Genomic DNA, 23327 nt, shown 5'->3' on the forward strand with positions numbered 1-23327 from the left:
ACCAAGAAGGTTCAAAACAAATAAGATTACCTTAAAGCATATAATATTCAAATTCTCAAAGGTCAAGGATAAAAAGAATCCCAATAACAGTAACAAAAAAAGCAAATAGCATATTAAGAAACTCTGATACATCTAGGAGCAGACTTCTCAGTATAAACCGTATAAGCCAGGAGGGAATGGGATGACATATTCAACACGCTAAAGTAAAAAAAAAAAAAAAAAAAAAAAAAAAAATCCAACCTAGAATATCAAGTATCGTTTCCAGAAAAGTTAGGAGAAATGAAGACTTTCCCAGACAAACAAAAGCTGAGGAATTTCAACATCAACACTTCTTACAAGACATGCGGCTGGGCACGGTGGCTCACGCCTGTAATCCCAACACTTTGGGAGGCCGAGATGGGCGGATCACGAGGTCAGGAGATGGAGACCATCCTGGCTAACATGGTGAAACCCTGTCTCTACTAAAAATACCAAAAAAAAAAAAAAATTAGCGGGGCACGGTGGCGGGCACCTGTAGTCCCAGCTACTCGGGAGGCTGAGGCAGGAGAATGGCTTGAACCCAGGAGGCGGAGCTTGCAATGAGTCAAGATCACGCCACTGCACTCCAGCCTGGGTGACTGAGCAAGACTCCGTGTCAGAAAAAAAAAAAAAAGTTAAAATAAGTTCTTCAATCTGAAACAAAAGAACACTAATGGACAACACAATATGATATGAAGGTATAAAACTCACTGGCAAAAGTAAGTTCACAAAAAAATACAGAATACCCTGAAACTGTAACTTCAGACTGTGAACCACTCATATATGTAGTAGGAAAGCTAAAAACCAACCTATTAAAAATAGTAACAACAACAATTTGTTATGAGATCGATAATATAAAATATATAAGTAGAGATAACAGAAGTCTTAAAGTTGGGGGGATGGAATGAAAGTGTAGCGTTTTTTAGTTTTCTTTTTGCTTATTTTTTCCTTTTCATTGTGACCAAAGTAAAGTTGTCATTGCTTTAAAATCACTGATTATAAGATATTATCTACAAGTCTTATGGTAACTACTACAAAGCATAACATAAAATAGATACACAAAAAACAAATAGCAGTAAATTAAAACTTTCTACCAAATAAAATTACGTATCCATAAAAAATATTAAGAAGAAAAGAAAGGATTTATGAAACAACCAAAAAACAAGACCCTCCTGTTCTATACATGTAATCACAAACGGCGGAATTTGTCATTTGTCCCTTCGCAGATTCTCCTCTGACAGGAGGAGATTCTGTTAAATAAAACAAGCCAGGCACAGAAAAACAAGTATTAAATTTTCTCACTCACATTTGGGAGTTTAAAAAACAATTGATTCCATGAAGATAGAGTAGAATGATGGTTATCAGAAGCTGGAAAGGGTAATGTGGTAGGGGTAGAAAAGAATAATTGGTTAATGAATACAAAAATACACTTTTGATAGAAGGAGTAGTGTTTGATAGCACAATAGGACAACTATAGTTAGTAATAATTTATTACAAATTTAAAAATAACTAGAAAAGAAGAATTGGGATGGTCCTAACACAAAGAAATTATAAATACTTGAGGTGATACATATCTCCATTACCCTGATTTCATCACTACACGTTGTATACTTGTATCAAACTATCACATGTATCTCATAAACATGTAAAACTGTTATGTATCCATAAAAATCGTGAAATATACTTTCCATTACATAAAAAATGAGTCACATTTTCAAAGATAACTTCATAAAAATATTTATAATAACATCATTTAGTGGCAAAAAGTTGGGTGCAATCTACATGAAAATTCATGACAAATAGTTATGAATACTACCATATAGACATATGATAAAATATTATGTGACCATTAAAACTATATTTTAAAGAATACCTTATGAAAGGCAAAATGCCCATAATATATTAATTTAAAAACTAAATTTCATTTTACTGTGAGGGCAATATCTAGGTGGAATTCAAATTTAATTTCCTCCTTTATTTTTATTTATATTTTAATTTTTTTACAATGAATATTTATTAATTTTATTAGGAAAAATAAATAGTACTATTTTTTAAAGAAATTCAACAAAATATATTTTTCATTATCCTTCAATGAAATATCTAGAGAAGATTCAGTCTGTAACAATTACATATTTTTCAAGTTATCTAATGAATTTTATATCATTACATATAATACATAATGAATTTTTAAAAATAAACCTCAGTATTCGTAACTAAATTATCCATATTAGCAATAGAAAAACGTATAAGAGAGTACTGAGAAATATATGAAAATGCTGTTCCTTTTTTTGCTTTGAGACAGAGTCTTGGTCTGTAGCCCAGGCAGGAGTGCAGTGGCATGATCTTGGCTCACTGCAACCTCCACTTCCCAGGTTCAAGTGATTCCTGTGCCTCAGGCTCCCAAGTATCTGGGATTACAGGCACGTGCCACCATGGCTGGCTAATTTTTGTATTTTTTGTAGAGATGGGTTTTTGCCATGTTGCTGACCCAGGCTGGTCTCAAACTCCTGAGCTCAAGCAATCCCCTTGCCTTGGCCTCCCAAAGTGCTAGGATTACAGGCGTGAGTCACTGGGACCCAGCCAAAAATGCTGTTCTTATTTCTAAAACTCATGTCTTTCTTATCTTCAAGGGACATATATTTTTGAATGAATGGAGGGTTTCTTTTGGGAAAAAAAAAAAGGAACTTTGACTCTCCTCACCCTCTACACCAAAATTAAATCAAATCTTAAAATCTAAAACCATAAATCTTCCAGAAAGAATTTTCATGGCCTTGGCATAGGAAAAGATTTCTTAGCTAGAACAATAAAGAAGCATAAAAATACGTTAGATTTCATCAGAGTTAAAAATGTCTGCTCTTTCATAGACCCCATTCAGAAAAGTAAAAAGGCAAGCCACAGGCAATCCAGTTTAAAAAATGAATAAAAGATTGAACAGATAGTTCATAAAACAAGTCTGGCCAAACACACACACACACACACACACACACACACACACACACACACACACACCCCACACACACAGAGAAAGAGAGAGAGAGAGACAGAAAGAGAGAAATTGATGCTCAGTATCAATAGTTATCAGGAAATCCAATTTAAAGTCACAATGAGATACCACGATGAACTCAGTAAAATGGCTAAAATTTAAAATTCTGGCTATGATGTGTTGGCAAGGATGTTAAGTAACTAGATATTTCCTACATTGCCGATGGGAATAGAAAATAGTCTAACAACTTGGGAAAACAGACTGGCAGTATCTCACAAAATTAAACATACACTTGGCATATGACTCAGCACTTCTATCCTTTGGTATTTTCCCAAGAGTTGTGAAAACATATGTCCACACAAAGACTTGTGTATGAATGTAGCAGCTTTATTCATAATAATGAAAAGATGGAAACGACCTAAATGTCCACCAGCCAGCGCAAAAATAAAGATAATTGTACTCCATCCATATGGTATGGTCTAAATGTTTCCCCAAAATTCATATGTTGGAAACTTGACCCCCAGTATGGAGGTATAGGGAGGTGAAGACTTTTAGGTGTTTACGTAGTGAGACCTCTGTCCTAATTAATAGAATTAATGCTACTACTAAAAGGATTTATTGTGGCACATAAAGACAACAATGCTCCTCCTCTTTGGAGAACAAAGCAACAAAGCACCAACTTGGAACCAGAGAACAATCCTGCTTGCACCTTGATCTTGGCTTTCTAAGCCTCCAAAAGTGTAAGAAATAAATTTCTGTTCTTTAATAATTCCCCAGTCCCACGTGTTCTGTTATAGCAGCATGAAACAAAGAAACCATACCACAGAATATTTTTATGCAATAGAACCACTGATACACCCAATAATATGATCAATCTCAAAACACTTATGCTGAGTAGTACAATTCAATTTTTCAGATTTGCTAGAATAGATAAAAGTAATCAATAATCACAAAAACCAGATCAGTGGTTACCAGGCCTCACGTGGAGGAATGGGTTGCCTAGAGGTATGAGGGACATTGTGCAGGGGGAGTCATGATTGTGAGATTAAATCTGGGATGCATTTATCCAAACTCATCAAACTGTAAAAGTAAAATGGAGCATTTTATAATATACCTTAATAAAGTTGATTTGGGAAATAAGTTCCTTAATTATTCCCAAAGCTATACTTACATGGAGTTTTACTTACTGGCTAACAAACCATGAGTTCTGCCCTACAGTGTGATCACCTTACTGTCAGTAGTTTTCCTTTTTGATTGAATTTTTCACTCTTAAAACTTTACTTATTACTTTATTATTACTTTATTATTTTACTTTACTTTACTCTTTTACTTTACTTATTACTTTACTCTTTGCTATTGTCTCCATTTATTAGCTGCTTTTTACACATAAGTCAAATATACCACCTATCTCCATCTTTTTCCAAGTTCCTCAATCTTATTTTCATGAGTGCTCCCGCTGAGTCCTCCACGTACTGATTCATTCCACATACTCCACATGATACATCTATTCCATCTAGAATTCATTTTACTCTCTTGACTTACTGACTCCTACAATGTCAATATGCAGTGATCTTATGAAAACCTCTGTATATCGTGGAGACAGTGAAAGTATATACAATGTAACATAAAACAGGTTCTGAAGGAAAAAATATCGTCTCCAGGCTATAAATTTGCCCAATTTGGGCTACAAATCAAATTATATGCACCAAGAAGAGACACAAGAAAATATTCTACAATTTTTTAAGCCTATTTGAAGTTACATCAAGTTTCTTAATTATATACATAAACTGGCTACTCTATGATCATGAAAACAGAGTACCAAACTTATCATGCATTCCTTATTCAATCAGCAGTTGTTAAGTGAGCACCCACTATAAGCCAGACACTGTTTTAGGTGATGAAGATAGAAGTGGACAAAATTTTATTATAGCCAGTTGTCTCTGTACAACATAGTCCTTTAATTAAAATAATTTCTACTGAATAGAGATAAAATTTGTCCATTCCCATTTTATTGGTAGACAATTTGGTAAACAGTTTTGCTACCCACTCTCTAATCAATCAATTCAAGTATTTGTGGAATTGAAAATTTGATCTTCAAGCTTGTAAATTTTGTTTTCTATAACTTTTATTTCCATTTGTTCAAGATTATCTATTAATTTTTGAAAGCATTTTGCTAAATACTCAACTACAAAGTTGGGTCTGCTAATTTTTTCATTGTAATTCTTTTTTTTCCTAATTTGATATAAAGGCTGTTGTATATACATGTCTATAATTGTTCTGTCCTCTTGACAGACTGTTACCTTTATTATTATGTAGTACCTCCCTTCACACTAACTAATACATTTGCCTTATATAAACATGAATGAAAATATCTGCCTGATATTTACATTGCCATATTAACTTATTAAGTATTTGCATAGAATATGTTGTTCAATATCACACACAAAAAAACAGTATCAGACATTGCCTTCAATGGACAGATAGCATCCTATTTATTTTTTGGTCTTAATTTCATATAGTCTCTCTCCTCCTAATAGTACAGCACTGATGTGTTGACATTTCATTCACTTAATTCCGAATTCCTTTCTTCCCTGCTAAACATGAAAACAAGAATATGTATTCTTTCTCTTTCTATCTCCAGGCTCTGTCACAATCAGTATTCAAGTAATGTCTCTTGGATAAGTTGTCTCACCTTATACTACATGAGTAAAGATTTTTGAGTAGTTACTTTTTTATACTTTATTGAGGTATCATTGATATACAAAAATATACGTATTGATGTATACAATTTGATGAATTTGGACTTGAGTAGTTACCTTTAAAAATAATATCTAAACTCAGTTTTACAGAATGAAAATCTTTATTTCTCTCACCAATTAATTTGTAAAGTAAAAACTTTAAATGACAGTATTCCATTTAGTTATTAATTTGAGTGGTTTTAATTAATGAAATAAACTTCAGTATGAAGTTTTATTTAAATAAATACTAAAATGTTTTAGTGCTATTGTATCATAAACATCAGCAAATAATCAATCTGAGATAGGAGGTAAGACTCAACTTACCTCCTATCCTCGGACACCACAGCAGATTGAGGACTAGCTAAAACAAGCCAGGGAAAAAGCAGCTTTCACTCAGACATTCCCACCACTGCCAATGTCAATTTACCATTGACATGGTGATACCCCCAGAGTTGCTGACCCTTTCCACGGCAATGACCCAATGATTACTACCCCTTCCCTGAATAAACTGCCCCTTAATCTCTTAATCTGCATGCAATTAAAAATGGGTATAAATGTGACTGCAAAACTGCCCTGACTGCTACTCTCTGCCTATGGGATGGGCCTGCTCTGCAGGAGCAGTCACAGAACTGAAACACCACCAGAGCTATAACACTGCCTGTTCAATAAAGCTGTTTCCTTCTACCTCTGGCTTGCCCTTGAATTCTTTCCTGGGCAAAGTCAAGAATCCTCATGGATTAAGCTCAACTTTGGGGCTTTCCTTCCCTGCATCAGCTTGGCACCCAACATGGGGCAAAGACAGAAGATGGCAATGGGTGACTAAATGAGGCAGCAGTCAGCAATCAGCAAAGCAGCAATTGGCAGGATTAAGGGAACAGTGATCAGCAGAGCCAGTGGTGGCAAAAAGTCATCAGAAGACTGAGGATGGGAGAGGCAGCAAAACAGAGTTGTAACGCTTGAGTTCTGGCACTACCAAAGGCTCTTTCCAGAGCCATTATTTTCCCTGGCAGGCAGCAGAGCTGATCAGATGAACAAGCAGCCATAGTGTGCTGCCTCATGTGACACCTGCCTCTCTGACCAGAAATCCAGTGGGTTACTGGCCATGCAGGCCCCTCCCACTGTGGCAGTTGAGCCCACTGGTAAGATGGCTGTGATGCTGTCTGCTTTGCGTGGGGCCCAAATCTCTGACAGGCAGCCCTGTCAGTTACCTGCCTATACAGGCCTCTCACACCTCAGCAGCCAAGCCCATTGGTGGGGGGGGGCAGCCATAGTGCCCTCTGGCTTCTGTGGAGCCTGCCTCTCTGACTAGTAATGGGCGGGTTACCAAACTGGTGCCGGCCTCTCCCCCTGAGGCAGCCCTGCTGAACTCCCCCAAGCTTTGGTATCCTGGAGAGCTCTTCATCAGGTCCCACAGTCTGTGCCATTTCTGCTGAATGGGTGGTATCCCCTCTGCCCTTCCTTTCATAGTATTTGGTAAAGTTAGGGAATAAAAGCCTTTGGCTAAGCTGTCAGTTCCTCACAGTTTTGGTGCCTTGAAACACATCCTTGTCACCCCTTCTCCAAGTCCTTTGTCTTCTAACTCCATTTTATTGTTCCACCATTTGTTTTTTTTTCTTCAATGATTTATGCCTTAAAATGTGTGTTTCATGTGCCATCTTAAATTTGCTTTAAACTTTCTGTTAATTGTGAGTGGACAATTAAGGCAGGACACTTGGTTGTTAGAGGTTCCCTGTTGTGTTGACTCTGGGATGCCAGAGTCACACTGTTCTGTGACCCCAGCTTGGTCTTGGGTTCACTGTTGGCTGCCCCCTGGCTGTCCCAAAGTTTTCAGCATTTGCTGAGGGGACCCTCGTTGGTTGACAATCAGTAACTCTGGGTTTTCAGCATTAGTATTTTTGGCCACCCTCGAGATGCTCTGGGATTTTCAGCACTGACATTCTCTCTGGTATGGTTGGTTATAGCCCCTCCCCCTAGGGGAATATTGGTCTTGCCTTTTTCTGCCCTAGAGTTGGAAGTATTATTTTCCTAACAGCCAGCTGCACGTCCCTTCCTGTGTGCTAACAAGTGCCTTGCTCAAGCCTCTCTTGGTCAAAGGAACTGGGATTTCCTAGGCTCCTGGCCTGATGGACAGCCACTTACAGCAGTAGACAAGAGGCTATCCAAATATTTTTGGTTTTGGTTTCTCCACTATTGGAGGACACACCTGCAATTCAGGGCCTCTGAGGTCTCCCCTTGGGCAATGTTGTTTACCCTTTCCTTTCTCTCTTCCACAACCATTTGTTTATCCTCCCTTTCTGTGTAACCCTCTCTCTAGAATTTAAGTTCAACATCCCACTGCCTTTTTGTAGCTTGTAATCTAATTTGTAACACCTTGCTACCTATGAAAAGTGGGAATGTAAAAGGGAAAAAGCAACTTGGTATTTACTAAACTTAGGCTAACCAAAACCCTCTGTAGAGATCCTTACTAGACATGGGTACAACAGCAAGCATCCCAGAGGACCCACCACTGGGGTATCTTTTAGGCCAATGGAGCAAATTCAAATTTGGCTAAAAGAAGAAGAAACTCATTTAGTATGGCAATAATATTTGCATTCAACACAAATTGACAAGCCAACACATTTGACCTAAACATGGTTCTATATGTTATAATGATACTTTACAATTAGACTTCTTTCCTAAAACAGAAAGAAAACGGGAAGAGGTCCCTTATATACAGGCTGTTATGGACCTTTACTGGCTCATGTTACTTCCAGGCACCAGAAATCCACGCCTAAAGGATCCCCTCCCAGCTGCTTCCCCTAGGAGGACTACTCCTTCCCCAGGGTCTCCTCAGTCCACCAACTCTGAGTGGGTTGGGGGGTACCACCAGTTTCTAACGAAGGACTGTACCCCAAGGACATCAGGCACACCTCATCCTTATCCAACTAACCTCAGCCTATAGCCCTTGCTGCCCTAGAAAGTAAGCCCAACCAGTACCACCAGGAGTCAGCCCCATACCAGCTCCTAAAGTCAAACCTGTGTCCATTGCAGGAGGTACCTAATAGAAGTGAGGGAATACTTAGAGTACAAGCGCCATTTTCTATGTCTAATTTGACTTTATATGAGGAGAAAGGTGGAAAGTTTTCGGAGAATCCAGAAAAGTGTATAGAGGAGTTTGTTAAGTTAACCATGTTCTTTGATTTAACTCATCATGACTTACAAATAGTGTTACCTACTTGCTCTGCAGTGGGAAAAAAGGAAAGGAAAAAGTATACGGTTAAGTCAGTCAATTATGACACAGTTAGAGAACTATCTCAGGGCAATAGGAAAAAAAAAAGAAATAGCCAAGAAGTACAATTGTTAACGGTTGCCTAAGTCCCCTGCCCCCTAATGGTTACCTATCATGAGAAAATGTTATGAAATTGGCATCTGGGATGGGATGCCCAGACAAGAGCCCCCAACTTGCCAGCCCCTGGGCCAGAATCAGTGTACCTACTATAAGCAAGAGGGCCCTTGGCAATAAGCATGTCCTAACTGTCCCTGGTAAGAGATAGAAAAAAAAGCCCTCCATCAATTCTAGAGCTAACCTTCTTCCACTAGCCCCAACAAACTGCCTTGTTCAAGTAAGTTTACTGGGAGTCTTGGACCGTTGTCCCTGCAGATGGCTTCCCACAGTGGCAGACAAGCAGCTGCCTGAACATTTTTCTTCAGTGACTCCACTGCTGGCTGCCCTCTTTGGTAGCTCAGGGTCTCCCCTTGAGCAATGCTGTTCGCTACCTCCCTTTCTTATCTGATGCTATTGGATCCCCTTACCTGCTTCTTCCTGTTTTCATACCTATTGGGGCAAACAAAATTTGGCCAAGTTGATGGTCCCAATTTTGTAAATAACTTGAATCCAGTTGTCTTGTGTAGTTAACGTTATCTAGTGTGTTTGTTTAGGCATATAAACATGTATTGTGATACGTGTCTTGTCTAGCATGCTATCAAATTGGTTTATAAATAATCTTCATAAATTAAATAAGACTAGTCAAAATTTATTAGTTTGAAAATAATGTTATGTCTTCTGAAATTTGACATTAAGATTTTTACCTTGGCAAATAACTGTTAATAGGCTTTGAAATGGTTAAAATGGCTTTAAATGGTGACTAGATTTGCACAGCAACTTGGTTCTTGGAGATAGTCTACATAAAACTGTTAAAAGTGAAAGAATGGAATAGATGCTTAAATAGTTTATTATGTGGTTTAAAGTCTTAAAATGATAGAACAATTCTTATCTGTAGAATGCCAGTGTCTGGTGGGCAGTTTAGGATTTCTTCCTTGCTAGGTTTACATAAAATGTGCCAAAGAAATGTATTCTTCATTGGGAAAAATAATTTTGTCTAATTTGGTAGTTATTAAAAGGGAGGTTCAAAACATGAGGGAACCCGCGAGTAAAAAAGAGAGATGTAAAGAACATCATGAATAGAGGATTTATTATTATTATTATTATTAGGAAGGATATAAAGAAAGAGTAATTTTGTAAGAGAAGGGATCTCGTATAGTAAATTCTTGCCCTAGAGTAAAATGACTGGTTATTTAAGAAATAGGTAGCATAGAACAAGTCAGAACATTCTAGCATGTTATAGATGATCTGCATAAGTTTTGAAAAGTTTGTAAAGGAGAATATATGGATGTATTAAAATGAAATTGTGTGTAACAGGCTTTTTAGAAAATGGTCTCTATATCTGAACCAAATTTTCTTAAGGTATTAATTTGCAAATTATCAGAAACTTTTATGTTCAATCCTGTGATCTACTTCTTTTGAAACGCTTCTCAGATTCATGTAGCTCTCTCCGTTAGCTTTTCTGTCAGCTCCTTTGAGTTTTTCTCCTCTGATTATGACTGCTGTTGTGGCCTAATGCTAAAGTGTTTTGTCTTAGACGTCTGTGGGAACAGTGTTTTCTCCCAACATAGCTTAATTCTATGCTATTGGTGTTCTTCAATGTGTAACCTCATTTAGGCTTTTGGTTTTTGCTTAGAAGTGTTTTGAGATTGGCAGGTGCTTGCCCAACTCCATTCCCTTTGGCCTATGGATTTTGGGTTTAGTTTTGTATCCCACCTTTTTTTGTCAGGGTGTGCTGAAGGCAGTGTCAATGGCCAAGCTGTTATTTTGTCCTGTACCAATGCTAGGGTAGTACACTGCTGGCTTTGGGTCCATCGTGTCCCTTGGTAGGGCCCCCAGAGCCAGAGGACTTCAAGTCAGGGGAATTGTAGTCAGCTAGATGTTCTCAGCCAGATGAGAGTGGAGGTGGGCAAGCGCTCCTTGGCAGTCACAGAGCTGTAACCCCACCAGAGCTGTAACACTGTTCAATAAAACTGTTTTCTTCCACCTCTGGCTTGCCCTTGAATTCTTTCCTGGGCAAAACTGAGAACCTTTACAGGCTAAGACCCACTCTGTGGCTTGCCAGTCCTGCATCAAATCCACACTTTTTTAAGAAAACCATCAATGATCCCTGTTCCTAAAGAACAAGGTTAAAATTCCTTTCCCTAGTATTCATTCCTTTAAAATATTTCTCCTGATGTTCAACCTAAAATCTAGAAACTCTTTTATGACTGATTCTGCTCCTATCAATGAATTCTCTGATTTCTTATATCCGTATTTTGGGAAAGGCCACCTGCTTCTCCTGGTACTTCACTTCCTTCTGCTATCTCTTCCCTCCCAATTTTCACATGTCCATAAAACTCATATATTTCAAGGCCTCTTAACTCTTATGCAAGTTTATGTGGTGCTTCTCTTAGAGCAGGTACCACTTTCTGTTTTGTAATGTATTATTTATGAACACATCATAACTCTAGTACATCTACTGAATGAATGAATGGTATCAAATATTTTTATTAAGCTTTGGAGAAAAATTGGTGTTTCACTATTGCTTTCCATTTTTAACTATTTTTTTCTGAGACTTGTTAAGTTGACCCCACAACTCACCGCTGAGAAAAACTGCAGTCTAAATTAATCAGTGTGCTCTAGAGACTCAATAAATGCAAAATTGCTAGTCTAAAATAAGACTAGGTGAGCCTGGCAAAGGTACTTTTCACTTTTCTATTAAATAAGATTTTTTTTTAGCCAAAGTCAGTGGCCACCTCTTTCTACATCCTCCAGAAATACTCCTGTTTGTATAAATAGTTCATACATAGTATATAAATGTTATGATTACTTTGGCTAAAAGGAGTCTAGGCATGCCTGGGTCAGAGGCACAACACAGTCTACTGTTTCAACATATGGGCTCAAAATCTGACAAACCAGCTGTGAGTCCTTTCTTCCTTCTTACTAGAGGTTTGTAACCTTAGGGAATTTAAATAACTTTTCCATAGCCCAGTTTCTCATTTGTAAATGGGTATAATAATAGTACCTCCTTTTAATGCTGCTTTTAAAGTTACTCAAAATAATGCTTGTAAAGTACCTAGCACAGTAAACCTAATAATTTGTTGCTATTTATTATAATAAATTATTATTATAACTATATTTATTAAAATAAACGAATTATGATATTGATTAAAATTAATTGTTATTCCTGACTTTCCTATGCCCGTGTAGAAGAGCAGAAGGGTCAGCGTGAATTGTGGATAAGAGCATGAAGGAGCAAAGCAAATATCAGAGGTCAAAATTTTATAAGGCCTATTAATTTTTAGAAACTGTATATAGAACTGATTGAAAATTATCCAGGACATATATGCCCTTAATCCAAATCAATTGTGTTGTTATATTCCACTGTTCTATAATTATAAATATTATAATCTGAACATTCCAGTGGTCATTATAATTTATTCAGGGCAATTCCAATACTGACAATGCATTTTAATCAATCATACCCTCTGCCTATCTTGCAAAAGATGAAGCCATATATTTTAAAACTTTGCTGTTAGTTTTATTGATTTAATTCACCAGTCTTCAGTTCTCCCCTATGTAAACACAGGAATTCTCCCCCAAAGCACCAAAGATTAATCAGACAAAATCAACAAATATTTGCTGTTTAATAAATGAGTGCATGGCTATAAGGAGGAGATAATTTAAAAAGCTAAAAAAGAAAAGGCTGACACAACAGCCTTTGCCAAACATGTAAGAGAGCAAGGCCATATGTCTCCCTGTATTTAAGAGAAGAAACCTTAGCCTCCCTGGCAGCACCAAGAAGAATGTAGAGATTTTGAACTGAAATCATTGATCAGCAATTCCACTCATTTTCTTGATTTCCCCCAATTCAGAGCAGTATTGGGGAGGGACAAAAGTGAGTAAGAGCAACTTAAAATGCCAGAGAAGGTGAAAACTGTCTTACTAATTATCTGCAAGCAGAATGATCACTAGTAAATATTTTCCTGGCTGAGATTTACACATCCTACAGGCTAGGGAGACCTGGAGGGTGTAGAATGTCTCTGAGAGTAAAGACAAAACGTGGAGTTTTCAGAATGTGCATCGTCACACTGGTATCCAAATGAAAACACAGTACTTGAATTCCAATGCAAACTGGTATTTACTGATGACAGAATCATTTTGTGAACTTATACTATAATAACCAAAGCTTGTTCCATTGGTTGTAAAAGTTCTGGCAGATCTCTTTACCCTCTCTTTGTCTCAGTTCCTCACATGTAAAATAATAATAATAATAATAATAATAATAATAATGCCAACTTTACAGATTTTTTGTGAGAATTTACTAACGTAGCACTTGTAAATAATTTAGAACAGTTAATACTTAAAATTATTATTGTGTTATTATTATTATTGACTAATGTATGTATCTTTTTTCCATAGAATCAGAAATTCTTGCTTTGCTATTTTTCCCTTTTTTCAAGTAAATTTCATTTCATTTCCTATGCATATGTCATATGTTTAAAGTTCAGAATAAGACAAAGAAAGGTAGCTTTCCTTCCCTTCTAGAATATCATGTGATAGTTAATATTGAGTGTCAACTTAAAGGTATTGATCCTGGGTGTATCTGTGAGGGTGTGGTCAAAGGAGATTAATATTTGAGTCAGTGGACTGGGAGAGGTAGACCCACCCTCAATCTGAGTAGGTACCATCTAATCAGCTGCCAGCATGATTAGGATAAAAGCAGGCAGAGGAACATGGAAGGACTAGATGGGCTAAGTCTTCTGTCCTTCATCTTTCTTCTGTGCTGGATGATCCCTGCCCTCGAACATTGAACTCCAAGTTCTTCAGCTTTTGGACTCTTGGACTTACACCAGTGGTTTGCCAGAGGCTGTTAGAACTTCAACCACAGATTGAAGGCTGCACTGTCGACTTTCCAACTTTTGAGGTTCGGGGAATTGGACTGGCTTCCTTGCTCCTCAGCTTGCAGACAGTCTATTGTAGGACTTCACCTTGTGACTGTGTCAGTAAATACTCCTTAATAAAATCCCCTTCATATATACATCTATCCTATTAGTTCTGTCCCTCTAGATAACTCTAATAGATATCATAACATCATATCGCTTTTGCCCTCTGTGATGATAAGAAACCTCTGGAGTTTCTAAGCAGATCCTTTCCCATTTTGTATTCTCTGTATGACCATTTCTCATCTCAAACTAAATATTATCTACAGACGAACCAAAAGCTAGATAATAAAATAGCTGGTTTTCTATAGGTTTATTTTCTTAAAACTAGAAACATATAATCATTCACTTCAGACTGGCATGATTTTAAAAATCATGACTCATATTCATTTCATATTACTACTGAGGCCCAGAGAGACTAATCTACTTGCCTGAGAATATAGGCCATGAGTGGGAAGCCAGGACAAGGATCCACTATGCATGGATCCTTGCAAACTTACCTTGCATAATGCCCATGCAAACCTACCACACGTCCTCAAATTTCCACAAAGTGTTTGCAGGCGCACTGTGGCATCACCCTGCTTTTAAAACACCTATTCTCTCAAATACCTATTCTAACTTTGCCAAATTGAGAGTAGCAGCACTTAGTATTCCATACCATTTAGGAGTCAGAAATATTTTTACTGCACTTTAATTCCAGGTGGCATCAGAGTGTCACGAAAGGGTTAATATCATCCCCTAACAAGTATTTATGTTACCCAAGAGCAATCCTTTAAAAAACAGAAAAACAAATAGTGTTCATGGGTCTGTATCTAATATTGGAATCGGTCTACATGTTCCCATAAAGTCCCTGAAATCATTTATTTTTTTACAGCATCATTCAATAATTGATGTGTAAAATGATAATACTGACTTTGTAACAAAGATTCCATTATAGCCCATAAACTTCACTTTTAAAAAAGGAGATGAGAATGTAATCCATTTTAGAAAAATGTCCATTAAAGTGACTGTTTTCTCAAGTTTGATATTTAGAGTGTAATGATGTAGCCAACTTCCTACTGAACAGTTCCTTTCAGAGCCCTAACAGGCATCCTAAATTCATCGTGTCCAAAATAAACTCAATGTCCACCCTCAAATCATCTCCTACATCCTTCCTTCTCTCAGGAAATTGGATCAAACAAATTCCTGCAAAAATCCAGAGACTTGACCTTGACACTCCCCTCTCCTACACCTGCCAGAATCAAGCACGCAATCCAACTCTCTTAATCTCATATATGAAATGCCTCTTGGTATTACCTACTCCTCTCACACCTCACTGTGCACTATTTGGCTCTAAGCAGACATCATTTCCTACACAGACTACATGGAATAATGCCACAGACTCCTACCCAGACCTCCTGGAAAGAACAGCTCTTCTCTATTCCATTTTCTACATTGTATCCACAGCAATCCTTCTGTGACACAACTCGTATCCTGTTTGCTTTGATTTTTAAGTTCATTCAGTGGCTTCCCACTTTTAATCCATTCAGTGTATCTTATTCACTCATTTAGTTATCCATATGATGAAAAAGACACATCAAACCCATATCCAAATCAAATCTAGGACTGTAGTAATACCCTACATTCAGTCAAAATGTTCACCCCCATCTCATACCCCAATCTCCCGCACACATGACAGACAACATCCTAATTCCCATATTCATAATTAGCATTGTTTGGCTTTTGAAAAGTTTTGTTGTATTTTTCTATATTTTTAAAGTCTACATTTTTAAAATTTTAGTTATTTTTAGTGTTTTAAGCAGTATTATATTGTATATAATCTTTGAAGGATATAACTTTTTTCTTTTTTTATAATTTTATTTTAGATTCGGGGTATATGTGCAAGTTTGTTACATGGATATACCGTGTGATGCTCAGGTTTGGGGTACAAATTATCCCATCATTCAGGCTGTGAACATAGTACCCAATAGGTAGTTTTTGTACATAATTTACTATTATATGTTCAAGATTCAATCATGTTGATGGAATTCAAAATGAACTGCATTAATTTTAACTACTAAACTACCATATAAGATTTCTTTGTATTGATATACCAACATTTATTCGTCAACTTTTCCACTAATAGATCTATGGGTTATTTTCAGGCTTTATTTTTATGAATTGTAGTGCTATGGATATTTTGTTTATGTGAAATAAATTATCTTGGGTATATGACTTTAAGTGCTGAGTTACATATGAATGCTCAGATTTCAGAGCTAATGCCCAACTGTTATCTGAAGTTATTATAAAAATGTAGAGACACATCACCTTTAGCAATTGGTATTATCAGCCATTTATAGTGTTTGCCAACTGACTAAATACAAGTGATATATCACTGTAGCCTTGATCTGCAGTTTTCCAAGTAAAGTTCATGTTAATTATTTCTTCACAAATTTATTTGCTATATGTGTTTCATTTTCTATGAAGTGTCACTTCAGTTCTGTTGCCCACTTTTTCTATTGGATTATTTGGGTTTTTCTTATTAGTTACAGAAATTTTTTATATATACTTGATACATATAACAATCAAGTTACTTGTATGTACTTAATAACTTGTCAATTGCGTTTTCTTTATATATATTCTACGATTTTTAACTTCTCTTTTTACCTTCTTTAAAGTACATTTGAATGAACTAACTTTCTCAAGTTTAACCTAGTCAAATTCTCAATACTTTGTGGTAATTTTTTTATGTTTTAAGAATTTTTTATTCCAAGGTCTTATAGATGTCTAAATATTTTTCTGCTAAAGTTTTAGCTTTGTTTTTGACATTTAAGTCCTAAATCCAAACTTCATGACATGAGTTAGGCATCCAATTTCGTCTCTTTCCACATGGATTGCCACTTTATTCTCAGTTCCATTTATTGAACAGCCTCTCTTTTCCACACTGATCTGCAGTGCCCCTTCTGTCATATACAGAATGTTCCAAACATAGGTACATATATGGTTCGCCATCAGAGGGCTAATTCTCTTCCTTTGGACAATTTGTCTCCCCCGTGCTTCTCTGTTCCAATTATATAGCCTTAATTACTCTAAATTTTAAGACTTGTCACATCCCCACTCTGTATTTTTCCCCTTTAGAAGTACCCTGGGCTTTCTGGAATCTTTGTCATTCCATTAGAATTTTAGTATTTTTTTGCTTTTTACTAGTTATTTCCTACTCTTATGCTGTAAACCTCAATTTTAATGTTACAGCCTTTGTGAAGGTTCATTTTTTTTTTCACTTTTTTGAGATGAAGTCTCACTATATTGCCCAGCCTGGACTCAAACTCCTGAACTCAAGCAATCCTCCCACCTCAGCTTTCTGAGTACCTGGGATTACAGGCACACACCACCATGCCTGGCTTGAGAAATGTTATCCAGTACTCCAGATCCAGTGTCCTCTTCTTCCTGATCCCAATATCAATTATGTTTTGTAATCATTTCTAACTTATTTTACCTTTTTAGTTGAATATATATTCAGTCATTCATTGCATAATGATGGGGAAGTGTTCTGAGAAGAGCATCACTAGATGATGTTATCACTGTGCAAACATCATAGAATGTACTTACACAAGACTAAATAGTATAGCCTACTGCACACTTAGGCTGTATGGTATAGTCTATTGCTCCTAGGCTACAAACATGTTTAACATGTTACTACGCTCAATACTATCGGAAATTATAGCACAATTGTAAGTATTTGTGTATCTAAACATATCCAAACATAGAAAAGGTACAGTAAAATGTTATAATTTGTTTAACTTTTATTTTAAGTTCAGGGGCACATGTGCAGGTTTGTTCCATCAGTAAACATGTGTCATGTGGGTTTGTTGTACACACTTGTTCATCACCCAGGTATTAGGCCTAATACTCATTACTCATTAGTTATTTTTCCTGATCTTCTCTCTCCTCCTGCCCTCAACCCTAGTGTGTGTTGTTCCTGTCTACGTGTCTATGTGTCCTCATTGTTTAGCTCCCACTTATAAATGAGAACATGAGCTATTTGGTTTTCTGTTCCTGCATTAGTTTGCTAAGGCTAATTGCCTCCAGCTCCATCCACGTCCCTGCAAAGGACATGATCTCATTCTTTTTTATGGCTACATAGTATTCCATGGTATATATGTACCACATTTTCTTTATCTAGCCTATCATTGATGGGCATTTAGGTTGATTCCATGTCTTTGCTAATATGAATAGTGTTGCAATGAACATATGCATGAATGTCTCTTTATAATAGAACAATTTATATTCCTTAGGGTATTATACACTAATGGGATTGCTGGGTTGAATAGTATTTCTGTCTTTAGGTCTCTGATGGATCAATCGCCACACTGTCTTCCACAATAGCTGAACTAATTTACACTCCCACCAACAGGAAATAAGTGTTCCTTTTTATGCACAACCTTGCCAGCATATGTTGTTTTTTGACTTTTTAATAGTAGCCATTCTGATTGGCATGAGATGGAATCTCATTGTGGTTCTGATTTGCAATTATCTAATAATCAGTGATGTTGAGCTTTTTTTCTAGTCCCATTAAAATGCCATTAACATTCTTCACAGAAACAGAAAAGACTATTTTAAAATTCATATGAAGCCAAAAAAAAAGCCCAAAAGCCAAAGCAATCCTAAGCAAAAAGAACAAAGCTAGAAGCATCATGCTACTCGACACCAAACTATACTACAGGGCTACAGTAATGAAAACAGCATGGTACTGGTTCAAAAACAGACATACAGACCGATGGAACAGAATACAGAACCCAGAAATAAGATTGCACACCTACAACTATCTTATCTTTGACAAACCTGACCAAAATAGGCAATTGGGAAAGGATTCCCTATTCAATAAATGGTGCTGGGAGAACTGGCTAGCCATATGCAGAAAATGGAAACTGGACACCTTCCTTACATTATATAGAAAATTAACTCAAGATGGATTAAAGACTTGAATATAGTAAAACCCAAAACTGTAATAACCCTGGAAGACAACCTAGGCAATACCATTCAGGACATGGACACAGACAAAGATTTCATGATGAAGACACCAAAAGCAATTGCAACAAAAGCAAAAATTGACAAATGTGATCTAATTAAACTAAAAAGCTTCTGCACAGCAAAAGAAACTAACAACAGAGTAAACAGACAACCTACAGAATGGGAGAAAATTTTTGCACTCTATGCATCTGACAAAGGTCTAATATCCTGCATCTATAAGGAACTTAAAATAAATTTACAAGAAAAAAAACACTAAAATGTGGGCAAAAGACATGAACAGACACTCCTCAAAAGAAGACATACATGTGGCCAAAAATCATATGAAAAAAACTAACTCAATGTCGGTGATCATTACTAAAATATTATAGGATCACTATCATATATGTAGTCAGTTGTTGACCAAAAAATCATTATATGTCACATGATTGCACACACACACACACACAGTCACATAAATACATATAGAAAGAGAAAAATGTTTACTATATATTTGACTTTAAGCTCCATGACAGGTGGGAGCCTTGTTCCCTTATGTCCCAAACGTCAGGGACCTCAGTTATATCCCCAGAATTTGCCTACAGTAAGAACTTAATAAATAATTAATTAATTGATGAATGAAGGAATGAATGAAAATATCTCAAAAATTAACTAATAGTGTATGCTAAAATTGGGTCCTTATGAATTGTTTAAAATTTAGACGTATAAGTGATCTTAGAAACTGCCTACTCCAAAACCTTTGCTTTAATAATGGAGATGCACAGGTTCAGAAGGATCTTTTTATAAGTAAAAAAGCTTGTTTTTAGCAGACTTAAAACATGAAAAATTCAGTTACATACACTTTGCATAGCATCATCTGCTTACAAATAAAATATTTTGAAAACAAGATACACATTCCTAAAGTAAAATTTTGAAATAAGTGACAATTGAAAATGAAATTAAAACCCTCAAGTCTATTTTCCATTTATTCAAGACAAATAGTATCAATATAAAACTTGAAAGTAGTACAATGTACTGAATGTTTGTGTCTCTGCAAAATTCATATAGTGAAATGCTAATCTCAAAGTGATATTAGGAGACAGGGCCTTTGCAGGGTGGTTAAGACATGAAGGTGGAACCTTCACGAATGCGATTAGTGCCCTTACAAAATATGCCCCAGAGAGATTTCTCAACTATTCTGCCTAGTGAGGTTAGTGAGAAGACAGCTGTTTATAAGGAACAGGCCCTTATCAGAAATTGCATCTGCTAGCACTTTCATCTTGGAATCCCCAGTCTCCAAAATTGTAAGAAATAAATGCCTATTCTTTGTTAGCCACCAAGTCTATATTTTTTTTAACAACCTGAATGAAGTAAAACAACAGGTCTTATAAACAAAGAGAACAACAGTTTAATTACAATTTAAGTACAAGGAAAAGTTATTTTTGCCTTGCATTGTTAAACTTCACATTTTGAGATTTAAGACTTAAGGAGCATTAAGGACATAAATCAGCAAAACTGTACCTTTTTGTTACTTGCAGAAAAGCCTATCAAAGTTTTGCTGAATCAGATTGTAACATTTTTGTGTGTGTGTGACCAACCTAGATGGTTTCCTTCAACAAATGACAGAGTGATCATTCCAAACTGATGTAATCCATCAAAAACACTTTTCTACATTCAGCCAAGCAGCAACTCAACTGATTCCGACAAAGAAGCTGAAAAGGCTGATTAATTCTGGGGTTTTAACTAAAGATCAGCAAATCATTCCCCATGTTCATTTGTCAAAAACACGGACTTATAACGTTCCCCTCTCAGAATAACTGTAGTATAAAGGCACAAAAAATGCATGTAAACTAGCTAAATGGGTCTAGCATCAGTCACTCCCAAAATTTTTTTAATTATTTATATTAGTCAAAATCTAAAATGAAAGCTCCATTTTAAAAGACAAGGAAGCGATTCAGGATTTCCCTAAATGAACAAGAGTATTTTTGTAATATAAAGCAAACTCAATATATCTAAAATACTCTTTGAACAAAAATTAAATTTTGGAAAAGCTCTTCTGTTTCCCTAAACTTCATATAAACTGAGAGTGTTAATGAAATTCTGCTTATTAAAATATTTTGTTCAATAAATATCCCAAAAATATCTATAACATTAAAAGCAGATCACATTCATTAAATAAATGTAAATCTCAACTTGATAATTTAGATTCACTTTTCCAAAAGGTACAAACATTTCATCAAACTTCAATTGAAGCTTGCTTTTTGTCATATTTATGCATAAAACTTTTGCCAAACAGAGAATATGTTCATTCAATGAGAACAAAACTAATTTTGAGTACTCTTACATATTTTAGAAGTATTGAATTTTCTAGGAATACTTCAGAAACATATTTATAGATCTTGAAGTCAACAAAAAAGAAAGCATAGAGAAAATTGTTTGGAATAACTTCACAGAAAACAAATTTCTGTGGCTTTACTTGATAAATAACCATTCATACAAATTATTATGTTTACATTCATATTTAGTCTTTGAAACTGGTCCCTCAAGAGGAAAATACTGAATTAAAGTAATTTTATAGTATACTTGAAATTATCTTTTTCGCTTAACATACAGCCTGCAATCTGGTAAATCTGCATACCACCATGTGTTTTGTTTTAAAAACTGGTTGTTTTATTTCAACTGTTTTGGAAGTCTTTAGTGGTGTCATTCATGTACAGTTCGTTTGCTAAAATTGCCACCTGTCTCACTTTAGTGGTTTTTCCGTTTTATGTTATGTGCTTGGTCTTTAAAGGCTTTTGGCTTCTAGGAGCCTAGATTTAAAATTCTGCCCAGTTTGAATGTTCACTAAACTGTTCTTTTCATACAGTCATAGAACACCAGAATTTATTAGGTTGAACGCTATCTTAGAGGTTAGCTAACTGTTCTCATTTCTTCCAAGAAGACATCTAAGACCAGGAAAAGTAAAGTAACTTCCCCATGGTTAAACATGCATTAATAGTGCTGCCAAAATGCTCTTCTAACTCACTAAGGCAAAACTCTTCTGATTCTGAAGTTTCTTATTTTGTCAAGGCATCTCTACAAAAATATTTGCTTCATAAGCACTTACCCCTCAATGCAGGCAGCAGAGATCTCTCCTTCTTATCATCACATTTGTTACATTCACTGAAGTACAGCAGTAAGAAGACATCAACAAGAACCCACATCAATGAAGTGGCTAGAACCACCTTGCAGTAAACAAATCTCCTCATGTCTTTCTTTGATTTCTAGTTAACACACAGATTGAAGACAAATGCTACTGTGATAAATCCAAGCCACACAGGTGAACTCCAAGATAAAAGCAGGATACATTCCACTGTATTAAAAAAAAGAAGAAGAAAATTTCATTAACTGTACACATAGATTTTTGGATGAAGAACATATAACATGAAATGTAGGACTTATTTAATGCTCTCAAATATATCAGCACTCAAGCCTTCGAATCTAAAATTAAAAGCCTAAATAAATGAAAGTTGCTAGCAAGCTAGTTGGCTAACATTTTAATACCTAATACTAGATCTGCCACTACTCTGCTAGGCCCTTGACAAACTATTTGATTCCTTTAAGTTGTATTGTAATGACCTTAAAGTCATATCATGATATTCTTTATAGCACCGGGTTGTCAAATAGTGCAATTCTGAGTTTACTCTAATTCAGTACTTCCGACTAGTCAACAATACTGAAATAGAAATCATCCTAGGATACATTATATTATAGCATCTAAGATCTGGCCTTTATAGACAGACACGTCTAGGTCCATACACCTCCTGGGAACAGAAGACTTTCTAAGCCACAGTTTCCTCATATGTATAATGTGGATAGAAATGCCAAACTTAAACCTCATTTGTTATGAAGATTACGTAGAATCATACTTATAAAGCATCTTGCAGAACAGATAATTATTAAAACATAAAACAGAGCTGGGCATGGTGGCTCACACCTGTAATCCCAGCGCTTTGGGATATCGAGGCAGGTGGATCACCTGAGGTCAGGAGTTTGAGACCAGTCTGGCCAACATGGTAAAACCACGTCTGTACTAAAAATACAAAAATTAGCCAGGCATGGTGGCACACGCCTGTATTCCCGGCTACTCGGGAGGCTGAGGCAGGAGAATCACTTGAACCTGGGAGGTGGAGGGTGCAGTGAGCCGAGACTGCACCCCTGCACTCCAGTCTGGGTGACAAGAGCGAAACTCTGTCTCAAAAGAAAAAATACATACACACATAAAAATAAAATAAAATAAACATATAAAATAGCAAAACATGTTCTCATATTCTTAA

The 23327-nt window shown here is 36.2% G+C and overlaps 1 protein-coding gene across 1 annotated transcript in view; it reads right to left on the reverse strand.

Annotated features, from left to right (window-relative positions):
• GALNT13 (polypeptide N-acetylgalactosaminyltransferase 13) overlaps positions 1 to 23327 on the reverse strand; it is a 605545-nt gene that overhangs the window by 502883 nt on the left and 79335 nt on the right. Inside the window, exon 3 of the mRNA XM_030917104.1 lies at positions 22118 to 22363. Coding sequence (XP_030772964.1) covers positions 22118 to 22259 — 142 coding nt within the window. The 5' untranslated portion in view covers positions 22260 to 22363. The remainder of the gene's footprint in view (positions 1 to 22117; positions 22364 to 23327) is intronic.

This window comes from Rhinopithecus roxellana, chromosome 14, assembly GCF_007565055.1.
Source record: "Rhinopithecus roxellana isolate Shanxi Qingling chromosome 14, ASM756505v1, whole genome shotgun sequence".
NCBI classification, from domain to species: domain Eukaryota; kingdom Metazoa; phylum Chordata; class Mammalia; order Primates; family Cercopithecidae; genus Rhinopithecus; species Rhinopithecus roxellana.